We start from the raw sequence: 13,328 nt of genomic DNA on the forward strand, positions 1-13,328 counted from the left end.
CCTGTGGAGCCTAAGGGTGACTGGGGCTGTTGGCTGAGTGTGCAGTCCACAGGTGTAAGCCAGTGTGTGTGCCCAGCATGTACATTGGCATGCGGGCTGCAGAGTTCACACACACAGGCACACAGGTGTGCACACATGCCTGGTGGCTCCTGACCGGGCATGTGCAGGCTGGGCTCAGCTCCCGCTTGGCACTGCCCGCCCACCCCACCCATCTGCCGAGAATGCCCGGGGCCAGGTGGGGCCGGGCGGGCCCGGAAACCTCTCCCAGCTGCTGTGCCCAGTTTCAGGGAAGCCACCCGCTGGCGCACAGCCTGCAAAGCTGGCCTGCCTTCACACCTCCCCCGGGCCTCCAGGAAGGGCAGGAGGCCCTGCCCGCAGCCCTGCAGGCCTGAGTCCACCACAACTGAGGAGGGGTTGTGCAGCCCACTTCCTTCCACACCTTCAGAGCCCCTCCCAGCCAGAACCAGCAGCGACCCCAGCACAACAGAGCTCTTCTCCAGGAGGGGAAACTGAGGCACCCACAAAAGCTCTCAGTGGGTGCCCTGCACACTCCTCCCACCCCAAATCCACTTGAGTCAGGAGTCCACACATAGAACACAGGAACTTGGAATGTGTTTGCCGTCCTGGTGACCACACACGGTACATGTCCGTGCAGATGTGCTCGAACCAGGGTTTTTACCTGCTGCCTGCAAAGATGGGGGTCTCTGATAGTACAGAAGCCTCCCTCTGCTCAAGGACCTTGGTGAGCATGTCTGTGCCTGGGTACAGTGGGAGGGCCACACACAGGGGGTGTTTTATTTTATTTGTCTTTTCCAGGGCCACACCCGCAGCATATGGAGGATCCCAGGCTAGGGGTCTAATTGGAGCTGTTGCTGCTGGCCTACACCACAGCCACAGCCATGCCAGATCAGAGCCACGTCTGCAACCTACACCACAGCTCATGGCAACCCCGTGATCTTTCACCCACTGAGCAAGACCAGGGATTGAACCCTCAACCTCATGGTTGCTAGTCGCATTCCTTAACCACTGAGCCATGACGGGAACTCCAGGGGGTGTTTTAATGTCAGTGTCTGCGCGCTGTGGGCGTTGGCCCATGCGAGGGTATCTGCTCTCTGTAGGTGTTTGTAGGCAGCTGGGCGCGTGCACACAGTAGGCCTTGAACGCAGGCCTGTGGTCCGCCCACAGTAGCCTTTGCAAGAAGGAGAGCGGCTGCCTACGACAGGCTTCGTACGCGCAGCTCCGCGCGCCGCGGCCCAGCTCCCCACCCCCGCGCCAGCCGGGCAGGTCAGGCGACTCCGGCGGGGCGTGGGGCAGCCGGCAGGGCAGGGAGGCTATTCCGGGCGCTGGCGCGGTGCCCGGGCCCTGCGCGCCAGGCGGCCTGGGGAAGGCGCCGCTCACAAAAGGAGGGTCTGTGCAGACGCCCCGCCCTCGGCCCAGCCGCCCTGCCGCCAGGGGTTGAGGGGGGAGACGCCGCCCGGGCCGCCGCAGCCGCCGCCGGCCTGGACCACCCCCCACCATCACCATGCTGCGCCCGCCGCAGACACCGCGCCTGGCGGGCACTACAGGGAGGCTGGCACCGCGGGGCATGGGAGGGGGTCGCGGCCGGCGCTGGGGGCTCTGCATGCACAGGCTGCGCGCCCAGGGCGCACCTGCGGGGATGCTGGTGAGGGTCGGTACGTGGGGACAGTAGGGAGACGGGCCCCTGAATTTCGCCCACTCGAGGATTCCTATCTCTCATACACCCGCCTCTGACTCCAATTATCCAATTTAAGGAACAAGGAAGGAAGCTGGGACTCTGGCCTAGTGGCGAAGGAGGGGAGTCTGGGGCCTGGATCAGGGCCCTCCAACCCGCCCCTCCCCCAGTGTCCGGCGGGAGAGTTGGGTGAGGGAAGGAGTAATAAGGGTTCTCCAGGCCGAGCGTTTTGCAGAGCTCTTTGGGGCATTTTCTGGTTTCACCTCGCCGCGTGGGAGGGCGGTTAGGCTTTTCCTTTATTGAAGGGGGAAACAGTCACGCGTGTGCCCGCCGATAGCTGGTTAGCGGCTGAAATTAGATTCGAATCCAGAGCTCTGGGGCTGCCCCTCCCCGTTTGGCCAGAACTCTGCCCTTCCACCACCCTGCCAGCCATCCCAGACGCATTTATTGCACGCCTGCTGTGTACGCTGAGGCACAGACGCCACCCCGCGCCCGCAGGTCATGTCGTTAGCGATCGCGGCCTCACCCTCTGCAATGCGCCTGCTCATACCTGGGGTGGGCACACGCACGTGTGCACTAGAGTCTTCGGCTGCCCCAGGACACCCCTCACCCAACCTGAGCCCTGGTGCTATCCTGAGGTTGGGAATCTGGCGCCCCGCAGGGGTGGGGGGCTGGGGGAACAAGAAGGAATGGGAAAGAATGGGGAGGAGCTGCGAACCTCCCCAGATGGAGCTGGTGTGTGGGTGTGTGTGTGTGCAAGCGCGCTGCCACCCCCAACTTACTGGGGTGGGTTGGGAGTGTGTGTCACTCTGGGTCTTTGAAGGCTATCTCATGGGTCCCTGGATATTTGCAAACTGCTGAGTGAACTTGACCACTTGGTGCCTCCCTGTCCACGTGGGGGTGGGGGCTGGGGGTGGCAGCTTGCTGATCTCCCTGACTCCTTGGTGCACAACTCCAGGGGCATCATTCCCAGACTTTCCCCTACCAGCAGACATGGCCAGGTCCCTCCACTCCCCTTTGCCTGGGGCACCGTGGCCACAGGGAAATCTAGTAGGGAGGCCGCACTCTCTGCCTGGTCTCTGGGGTCAGGAGAGAAAAGAGCAGGTGAAGTACTGCTAGCTGCCTGGGGGGTGTGGTTTTCCGGGGGTGGGGGGCCCCCCCAGGCAGAGGAACCATGGGTTAAGATGAGGAGTTGGGAAGCCCTTGGGTAGGGGTTGCAGAGGGAAGGGGGAAAGATGAGGACAAAAGGGACAGGGCCAGAGGTGCCACCCTGACCTCTGGGATCAAGGAAGGAAACACTATTTAGAAGCCAGGCCCAACACTTTTGCTGAAAAGTGCCTGGATTCCTTTTGCTGTTTCCAGGAGAGGGGGATCCTCATCTCCCCCAGACATGGGTACCCCCGGGGGCTGGAAAGAATCAAAAGACCCAGAGGTGTGAAGCTGAGCCCCTGGGCTGCTATCCCCCCTGAGGTCTGAGAACCACTCCTGAGATGCTAGCTATCCAGGTTCCCTGGGCCACCCTGAGGTCACCTGAAACAATCCTCATCCCCAACACCACACAGCTGTCCTGGCCTTTCCTGATCTCACTGTGGGCGGGCAGGAAGTACCAGGGAGTTGTCAGCCGCCAAGAACACCCTAGAACAACGAGCGTGAGGTTGGTGGGTGAGTAAATGAACGCCCCACTCCTTCCCTGGCCCCGAATGTGCTGGAGGCAGCGTGTTCCTTTATCTGTGTGTCAGAGCAGTGAGTGGCTCTGAGCGTGTGTTTTCACGCATTCAGGGTTTCTGGGGCTGCTGAGCACTTGGTTGGGAAACCAAAGGTTGCATGTGACCGTGGGGGGCTCACGTGTCCTCATGTGGGACTGGGGATTCAGGTTTGGGTAATGGGGGGGTGAGTTGAATTGTGTCCCCTCAAAAGATGTGGAAGTCTTAACCCCCTGGGCATAGGAACTGATCAGGCAAAGGGTCATTGGGGGTGATCAGTTTAAGACTAGGTCATGAGGCGGCCCTATCCATCACAGCCGATATCCTTACGAGAGGGGGACACATGGACACAGAGGTAAAGACACATGAAGGTACAGGGGAAGAACATCCAGGAACACTTGAGGCCACCAGGAGGGAGCTTCAGAAGGAGCTAGCCCTACCTCCACCTTTTCTCAGATGTCCATCCTGAGGAAATGGGAACCGGGAACCAGTGTGTTATGGTGGCACCCCAGCAGGTCAGGAGCTCTGGGTCCCAGGCTTGCTGTGGGGACTCCAGAACCTCGAGGCCAGGATCCCACTTAACACAGACGCAACCCCCCAAACACACGGCCACACAGTTTCAGAGACGGATCCCTGCTCACAGGGACACAGCTTGAGAGGCAGACACGTGCAGAGGCAGAAAGAATCAGATCAACAGTCACCTACGGATATGCACAGTGACAGTGGACTCTGGAGGGCTCCCTGCTGTTCTAAATACCTTACATATTTTCACTCATTTAATGCTCAGGATGGCCTCAGAGCTGGGCATTTGCTTTAATATGCCCATTGTACAGACAAGGAAACTGAGCCCAAAGAGGAGCAGCAATTTGCCTAAGGGCACAGGGTCAGTAGCCTCTACGCCCGGTTCCAGCGTCCCCAGGCTGGGTGGTGTCACTGTGTCTGGCCAGGCCTCAGCACTTGGCAGGCCAGTGTGTTTCCCTTAGGGACAAAACAGTCTGTCCAAGAAGGAGGTCACTGATGGGTCATTCTCTGGTTATACGTGACTCTGGATCCAGACTTGAATCTTTATGCCACAAGCATGAAGTGCAAACTGAGTCGCATGAGGGGCTTGGCCATGAGAGGCCTGGGCTGAAAAAAACACATCTCTCCCAGCCCTCTTGGCCCTGAAGCCTAACTCTGAAGACAATGAGGAGCAAAGGATGTCTGGATGGATTTGTCATTCCAAACAGGGCAGGGCAGGTGCAAGGCAGGGGAAGTGGGCGGAGCCAGGGTCTCACAACCACTGTGGTCAGGGGTGACAGAGCTTCTTTTTAGGGAGACAGCATGTTCTACAGTTGTATCCTGGTGCTGATCATACAACTTGATGAATATACTAAAACCCACTAAATTATATTTTAAGGGGATGACTTTTATGATATGTGAATTATATCTCAATCATATATATGTACCTAACTGTATATACATAAAGTTCTAACTCTGAATTATACAGGCCTTGGCTTGGTCCCTGACTCTGCCACTGTCCAACGGTGTGACTTGGGTGAGTCCCTGCTCCTCTCTGAACCCTCGTGTTCCCTCTGTAAAAAAGCAGAGGATAACTGTACTCTCACGGAGTTGTTTCGAAGATGATAAACGATAACAGGGCTGAGGGCTGGGCCATTGCAACGTCAGCTCTTATCATATTGCTTCTCCCATTTGCACTGCCATATTTGACTGTTTCACTCCTGCAATCTTCCACCCCCCCAACCCCCGCCTGCTCCCCAAGTCTAGGGGGACTTTATGGACTTCATGACTTGCTCACGAGGCCATCCTTCTTTCCCGGACAGGGAGAGTTCAGGGAAATAGTGGGAAGCCTACCCACTGTTGAGGCCTGGGACAGGGAGCACAGCTGTATTTACACATCTGTCAACATGCATGTGATTGTGTCCATGTCCACGTTGGTGTGTGTGTGTACACGTGGAGACAGACACTTGATGGAGGCTGCGTGTTTGGGGGACAGACATGGAAAGGGAGGTCGGGTGTTCCAGGGGAACCCTTGGGGAGGCAGTGTTTATGAGTTTTGGGGAGCTGTTAGTGCATCTCCAGGTGTGCCTGTGAGCCGGTGTGTCTCAGTCCTGAGGGGGTAGGTGTGGACAGAAGCGAGTACACCCTAGCCGCACGTGCCCAGCTGAGAAGGACGCTGAGCTGAGAAGGACGCTGCGCGCCCCGTCCTGCTGATGCTGGCAGCCCGCAATGGCTGGCGAGGAGGGAGGGAAGGCTACCTGCAGCAGTGACCTAGCCTTGGTGACCTGTGGCCACTCCTCCCTGAACTCGAGGTGGGGAAGTGTATTGGGGTGCAGCCTGCCCCCCATCCCCTGGATTTTCAAGACTCCTGGCCAGGCTGTGGCTCCTCCGCTCTGGGCCTCAGGCTCCTCTCCTGGAAAATGGGAGAACAGCATCCTCCTCCGTGGACCGCGATTAAGTTTAAGGGTGTTTACACGCAGGGAAGACGGAATAAGCCGAGCTGCTGTTATTAACTCCAGGAAACAGCCGTTCTGGGTTGGGTTAGGGAGACTCCATGCTTTTATTAACGATATCAACAAAGACAACAGCAATAGTAATAATAGCAGTAATGATGATAATGAGAATTGCTGTTAGGACCTATGAGCCGCGACTCCGCCCATTCAGCGTGGAGCTGGGCTTCCAAGCCTTTGGGTTCGCCTCCCTGGGGAAGCCACGCCCCTCCTGGAAAGCCACGCCCCCTTGGAGAATTCTTTACTCTCCCTGCAAACTGCGCCTGAATATCCTAAATTTAAATCGAGACGGACGGGGTCAGGAGCGGTGCTCGCGAATAGTCCAAGGGACAGATCAGCTGATCGTATCGGAACTTACAATTCTGGTCTCCAAGAGATTTTCTCTCTCTCTTTTTTATCCTTTTCTTGGTCGCCCTGCGGCTTATGGAGTTCCTGGGCCAGGAATCTGATCTGAGCGGCAGTTGGGATCTAGCCACAGCTACGGGCCGGATCCTTTAACCCCACTGTGCTGGGCCTGGGATGGAACCTGCCTCCTGGTGCTGGAGAGACACTGCCAACCCCGATGTGCCGCAGTGGGAACTCTTTCTCACTTTTTTTGGTTTGCCTTCGAGTTAAAAAATACAATGTCTGAAAATTATCTTGCCAACTGAGTTTTGGGGCGCTTGCTGTCTTAAATTTTTCACCAAAGGCGTGTCCCACTCTCCTCACTCTAGCCTGGGTTCTGCTAATTCACAGGGTGGCTGTGAGAGGATTAAAGGAGATGATTCTAGAAATGCAGAAGATATAATAATAGTGCTGATAATAGTGGTACTTGTAATAACGGGTAATCCTTTTTATACCTCCTATGTCGGAAGAGCTAATCTAAAGATTTAACCTCAGCAATTTATAAAGTAGGTAGCATTATTATCCTCATTTTTCAGAGGGGGGAACTGAAGGCACAGAGAGATTAAGGCACCACCTCAGAGTCGCACAGCTGGGGCCCCATGCATGCCCTGAATCTCCTTGGAGCCCTGGGGCCGAGAGTCTTGCCCCCATTGCATAGGGGACTTAGGGAGGAGTGGGTCAGAGGTCATGAAGCCTTTCTGGATTGCCAGAGTCAGGTTGGGGACTAAGTGGCCTACACCCATGGGTGGAGCCTTCTGGGAGCCTCCTCTAGCTGACCACCTGACAGGGGAACTCCAGGTCACCACCACCACCACCGGGACACTGGGCCCACTCTTGTTCACCTTAGTCCTTCCCTACTGAGACCCCTCCCCCCACCCCCGCCGAGGTCCCTTAGCTTCTGCTCACCCTTCCCCAGGTCCATTTCAGGGATCTTCCTCCCCATCTCCCCCCATCCCCCCCTCTCCCGTGAAAAATCCCCCCTCTCCAGTCTCCTCAGCTCCCAACCCCAACAAACAGGATTCCCACTCCTCCCCCACCACGCCCCCTTAGACTCTCCCCTGGGGTTCAGGTCTCCTCATTCCCTTCCCCCACTCCCTACAGAGATTCCTTCAGCCCTTCTCCCCCTCCCCAATTTAGCCCCTCTGAGTTCCCCCACACCCTCCCCCCACTCCTAAAGCCTCTCTTCAAACTCCCCCTAATCCCTACAGGGATTCCTTCCACCCCCCCTCTTAGACTCCCTGGCTTCTCCCTCCCTTCCCCTCCGTCCCACATCTCTCTTGCTCCCTCCCCCCCACCTCGGGGCTGGTCTCTCCTCTTAGCGTCCCCCCTCCCCCCACCCCTTACAGGGAGTCTCCTTCCCCAGTTTTCCTCCCTCCCTTCTCCGGATCTCCCCTCTTGCCTGGAGGGATCCCCGCCCCTCCCCCTCCTCTCGCTCTGGGACTTCCCCCTTCTTCTGTCCCTCCCCCATCCTCCCCCGGCGGGGCTCCCCCGAGCCTCGTGACTCCCGGGGGGTGCGGTGAGGGGGCCGCCGGGGTTTTCCTCACGCGCCCACGTGGGGCCTCGTGGAAAGGTCGCGGCCTGCGGCTGGTCCGCGGGTCTCCTCCCGGCTGGGTTCCCAGGCCTGGGATGCAGGGTAGAGGAAGGGGTATTGCAGACCATGCTGCAGAGGCGGCAAGACTGAGGCCGGAATTAGGGAGTGGGCCGCGATCCCAGCTCCCAGCGCTGGGCGGGGGGCGACGCCACGCCTGCGACTTGGGGAGACCAGGGAGGTGGCCGGCCAGGCCTCAGTTTCGGTTTAGAGCAGCGTGCCAAGCCCAACTGGGCCATCAGCACGACTTCCTTGGGATATTTTTCTGCTTGTTGATTTCGGTTTGGGGAGAGAAGAAAAATTCTTTTTTTCTTTAGTGCAGTGAAGAGGCCCATCCTGGGAGAAGGAAGACCTGGGTGTCGGGGGGTGCCCTTGGGGGGTGATCCCCAAAACTTCCTGCAAAGCGCAAGCCCAGAGGCAGCTCTGAGCTCCCAGCCCCCCTAGCAGTGTGGCCGCAGGTGCCCCCTTGACCTCTAAGGACCTGGGCTACGTTGCCGGCTGGACAGCCAGGGGCCGCGGCCAGCCCCCTAGGGGTGCATCTATATGTGCCCAGAGTTTGGGGTTGGCTCCAGAACAGCCAGTAACAGCAGAGGCACGGCGGCCAGGTTTCGTAATAAACCGGTCTTTTAATTGCTATGGGGCAGGAGGAGGGGAAAAGAAAAAAAAAAAGAGTCAAAGATTTGTTGGACCTGGGTGGCGCCGGCTGCAGAGAGAAGAGGCACTGTTTTTGCAAGGAGCCTGGAGCAGCTAACTCGGACTTAAGTAACACTTCCTGGTGAGCCTGCAGAGGGGGTGGGTGGGCAGGGGTAGCGCTGCTGGAGTGCCAGCGGGAGGTGGGGCAGAGGGGTCCCAGTAGCTCCCTGAGGCCGGGGCACAAGTATGCAAGAACCCAGAAGCTTTAGAAATTTATTACAAGGCCGTCATAGTAGAAGTAAAAATATATGTATCTGTAAGCCTCCCATCTCTCTTTCAGTGGTTCAAGTAGCAAGTGCAAGTAACAAAATAGATTGTCTATTTAGTTTGCAAACTGGGAGTTCCTGGGTACAGAGCAAATTCAGCCCCTGCTCCCAAGTCCCAAAGTCTAAGTCCTGGCCAGGGTGCAGACCCTCTGCCAAGCAAGGCCCATCTGCAGATGACAGCTCCCGTCTCAAGAAGGATGGGGGTGCAGTCTCACCCCACTCCCGGAATGTGGAGTCCAGGCCCTCCACTGTGAGGGAGGCAGCAGCTCCCCCACCGCAGCTTCTGCTCTGTCACCAGGCCCGAGCTCCGGGGTCCCCTCTCCTGCTGGCCTGGGTCCCATCTTCTCCTCACACGGTGGCCACTTCTGGCGTGCTGCTCCAGGCTGGGCACCGCTGCGCACTCCCCTCTCCTGTCTTCAGTCTCCAGTGATCCTGCCCCCGATGGTCTCATGGGTTGGGTTGTTTTGGGGGGTTGTTCTGGGGGGAGGGGTGTCAAATATTTATTTTGTTTTATTTTTTGGCAGCAACAGGTTCTGACCAGAAGGGTCTCAGCGTTCCTGGAGGGAGATGCAGGGGACCCACTGGTTGTTCCCCCGGCTCTCTTCGCAGTAACTGGCTACCTCCACCAGGCCGTGGCTTTTCCAGGCATCTGTGTGAGGGTTCTGTGGGAGGAGAAGACCGGGTTCAGTGGGAGCTCCAGAAGGGGGTGGGGAACCTCCCCCTCCCAGGGCCCCTTTGGGGAAAACAAGCTGGCTCAAAATAGCTCGCTGGGTGATGAGGCCCTAAGGCCAGCGGGCTGCCCACGGGACATGCCTAACGTGGCTGAGCGCTGAGCTGGTGCAGACCGGTCAGCTCGGCTTTGTTGACAAACACCGGCCCAGGTGCGGGTGGGGCGGGGCAGGGCGGAGGCCCAGCTCACCGTGACCAGGAGGCAGTGCAGGTCCCGGGCCTCAGTGGTGCCCTGGGTCTCGGCCGGCTCGCCCAGCAGCTGTGCCAGTCGCTGCATTCCTGACACCCGCACGATATCGATATCGTTGTCACAGCAAAACGACTGGATGAGGGTGAAGTGGATCTGCAGGGCGATGTCATCCTCTTCCTCCTCGTCAATGGCCAGGAGGCACAGGACAACGCTGTCAGGGTCCCTGAGGGGCCAGAGGAGGGCGATGGGTCAGCTGGGGACTGGGGAGGGGCCACCGCGCAGCGCGGAGTTTGCAAAAGCAAAGACACCGCAGGTTGCCGGGAATCGTGTATGCCTGCAGACGGTGGGATGGAGGTGATGTTCGGTTCAAGGTTCTGGGCGGGGGCGGGGGGAGGTAAGGCAGGGATATTGATGGGGAGGTTGCTTACACATGATGCAGCACCGGGATACTGCAGCCTCCCCACTCAGAAAGCAGAAAGGCCCTCAACCCACAGTAGGGACACATGGAGATGTCCCAGCCCCATGCAAGAGAGGGGCGCAGCAAGGATCGTGCAAAGCGAAGGGAGTCCCCACCCGCGCCCATCCCGGGGACGGGGTCTGACTCACACATTCATCAGCTTGGCCGACTCGTACACCCCCACGGTGAGGCGGTCCTGGCGCTGCGCGGCCACCAGCAGCTCCTCCACCGCGGCGCTCACCGTCTGCATCCTGGAGCCAAGGAAGATGGGGGTCAGCGCCGGATCGGCCACCGGGTACTCCGGTCCCCGCCCGGCCCGGCCGACCTCAGGCGGCGGGGCCCCGGTTACTTACTTTTGCGCCGCGTTGTCGCATGCCACGAGCTCTTCCAGTGTCATGTTGCAGTTATAATCCACAGTGGAAAACAGCCACACGACAGTTCCAAGGATGAAAATGAAAAATCCGAGGCCGGAGAGCCCAAAGCCTTCCCACGGAGCCCGAGCGTTCGTCTAGACCTTCAGATCGCAGCGAAATCCTCTCCACAAAAAACGAAAAAGATTGCAAATACCTCAGCAAAAAATAATCCAGGAAGCGACCGCTAACAGCGCGAGTCCTCAGCTTCAATAATCTGAACCCGCGGCCGCGGGCACCGCCACTTATAGACTGTACAATAGGGGCGTGGCCCCGGTGGACCGTCTTCTCTTCCTATTGGAGGAAAAACAAAGGCGAGAGAAACAGGCGCCGCGGTTGGCTGGCGGTGGGAAGAGGGCGGGGCGCCGTGCGGGGGCGCCCCACGTGGGGGCGAGAGCTGGGAGGAGGGCGCGAGGGGGGGAGCGGGGAGTTTGAGTGCCAGAAAAAAAAAAAAGCAGAAGTTTTCTCCTGATTTCCCGGCAGCCGAGCCGCGTTTCGGGGCGCGCGCGGGATTTCCAGCGCGCCAGGCGGCCCTGACTTTCGGGGGGGCCTGGAATCCCCTCCCCGTCCTCGGAGAGTCCCCGGCCTGCACCTTTCCAAGTCCTGCTGGGGTTTTGCATGGGGAGAGAGCACTGTTTGCAGCCTGATCCTTTCTAGTGATGGTTTCCGGGATCTCCCCAGGCTGCAGGGACCCCAGACCCAGGGTGACTTAACTTTCTGGGCCCTTGTCTAATGGGAATGCAGCGCTGGCCTCCTTGGGTTGCAGGAGTGCAAAATAAAATTAGGAGTACGCAGTAAGCGAATAACAAGCAAGCGGTGATGGTTGCGGGAGACTGCCTCCAGGTCTCCAAAGTTGGGGGCTGCGAAGGCGGCCTGAGTCCCCACCTGTCCTATGACAATGCACACTGTCCTCATTGGGTTGCAGGAAGCCTTGACTTTAATAGGGAGGTACACAGTACGCACTCCGTAGAGTCAGTTACGACCTGGTAGTCGTAAGAGGCCGCCTCGAGGTACCCAGAAGCAAGGGTTGCAAAGCCTAGGACCGAGACGCGATGCCCCCTCCCCACCCGCCGCGAGTTTCAGGGTGGGGCGAGCGTGGGAGGTGCAGGTGGCTCCGCCTCGCAGGTTCCGCGCCCCCTGCTGGCGCCTCACTTTGGGTTGTTTGCACCTCCGCGCCTCACCTGACAGTGGGGGAATTAGAGGCCGGAGAGAGATCGAGGGAAAACATTTTTGCAGGCGTTGCGTGCTGCCACCTTGGCACGCTTCCCGCGATGCTCGCCACTTTTACTTCCTCCCTCCGGAGAGGGCGCTGAGTGTATTGAGAGTACTGTGTATCAGGCTCCCCCTATCACTTGCCTTATCTCTTAATCCCCAAGAACCTAGGAAGCAAGGGCTATGCTTATCTGCATGATGTAGAAGAGGAAACTGAGGCTTCGTGAGGCTTCCACTCCCTCAAGCTACGGGTTAATTCGTACTGGAACCACACTTGTGCGCCAGGCACGGCCGCACTCTGGGACTGCCGCCAGCCTCGCCCTCTCCCCGGGAAAGCAGTTCACGAGCCAGGCGGGCAGGCCCGCGTAGGACTTTCTCCCACGGTCGATCAGGGGCTCCCGGGTGACTCACAGCTGCGCCCCCTCCCCCGCCAGCCTGGGGTCTGGTCTCTGCCCCGCCGCTCGGTTCCCCCAGCTCCTCGGCCAGCGGTCGAGCTGACGCATCCCGCCGCCTCCGCGCCGCCCACCGTGGGGGCGCGAAATGTTCTGGGCGCTGTAAGGCGAGTTGGCGCCACCTGGCGGCCATACGAGGTCCCTGCGGCCCGCAGCGCCGGAAGGGACAGACCGGCGGGGGCCGGGTGAGGAGGAGGACTGAGGTAACAGCGGCAGTATTTTGTATACACAGTATTTTATATGTGCAACATGTATTTAATAAGTTTATAGATGCAATTTTTTGAAAAATCAAGTAAACTACTGCCCAGGGCTGCGAGTTTTGTTTTTCGTTTGTTTTTGTTCTTAGGGCCACACCCGCGGCATATGGAAGTTCCCAGGCTAGGAGTTGAATCAGAGCTGCAGCTGCTGGCCTACGCCACAGCAACGCAGGATCCGAGCAGTGTCTGCGACCTCCACCACAGCTCACGGCAATGCCGGATCCTTAACCCACAAAGTGAGGCTGAGGGATGGAACCGACAACCTCGTGGTTCTTAGTTGGAGTCGTTTCTGCTGCATCACACCGGGAACTCCCCCCCTGTTGTTTTTTTTTTTTTATGGTAAAATATGCGTGCTATATATCATTTTGACCATTTGTAAGCATACTGTTTGGTGGTGTTAAATATATTCACAATGCTGTGTCACAATCACCGTGATCTAGACCTCAAAATTTTCTATCATTCCCAACATAAACTCCTGGGAGTTAAACATGAGCTACCACCAGCTCCTGTCACCTACCATTATACTTTGTCTCTATGAATTTTATCCTTTAGGGAGGAGGAAGAGAGTGGGATGGACGGGCACTCAGGGTTTTTGTATGCAAACTGTTAAATTTGGAATGGACCAGCAATGGGCTCCTACTGCACAGCACAGGAAACTGTGTGTGATTGGGTCACTTTGTTGTACAACAGAAATTGAAGAGATGTTGTAAATCAAGTATACTTTAATAATAGTAAAAAAGGAACCTCCCATAGATGGGATCATAGTGTATTCATCCTCTTGTGT

The 13,328-nt window shown here is 57.9% G+C and overlaps 1 protein-coding gene across 1 annotated transcript; it reads right to left on the reverse strand.

Annotated features, from left to right (window-relative positions):
- Nucleotides 8,771-12,301, reverse strand: GADD45B (growth arrest and DNA damage inducible beta). Its single transcript, XM_005654701.2, has 5 exons — nt 11,805-12,301; nt 10,567-10,917; nt 10,363-10,464; nt 9,757-9,979; nt 8,771-9,499 (listed from the first exon to the last, which is right to left on the reverse strand). Exons 2-5 carry the CDS (start codon nt 10,608-10,610, stop codon nt 9,386-9,388), a joined length of 483 nt encoding a protein of 160 aa, XP_005654758.1. The 5' UTR covers nt 10,611-10,917; nt 11,805-12,301; the 3' UTR covers nt 8,771-9,385.

The sequence above is a fragment of the Sus scrofa genome, chromosome 2, assembly GCF_000003025.6.
Source record: "Sus scrofa isolate TJ Tabasco breed Duroc chromosome 2, Sscrofa11.1, whole genome shotgun sequence".
Classification (NCBI taxonomy): Eukaryota; Metazoa; Chordata; class Mammalia; order Artiodactyla; family Suidae; genus Sus; species Sus scrofa.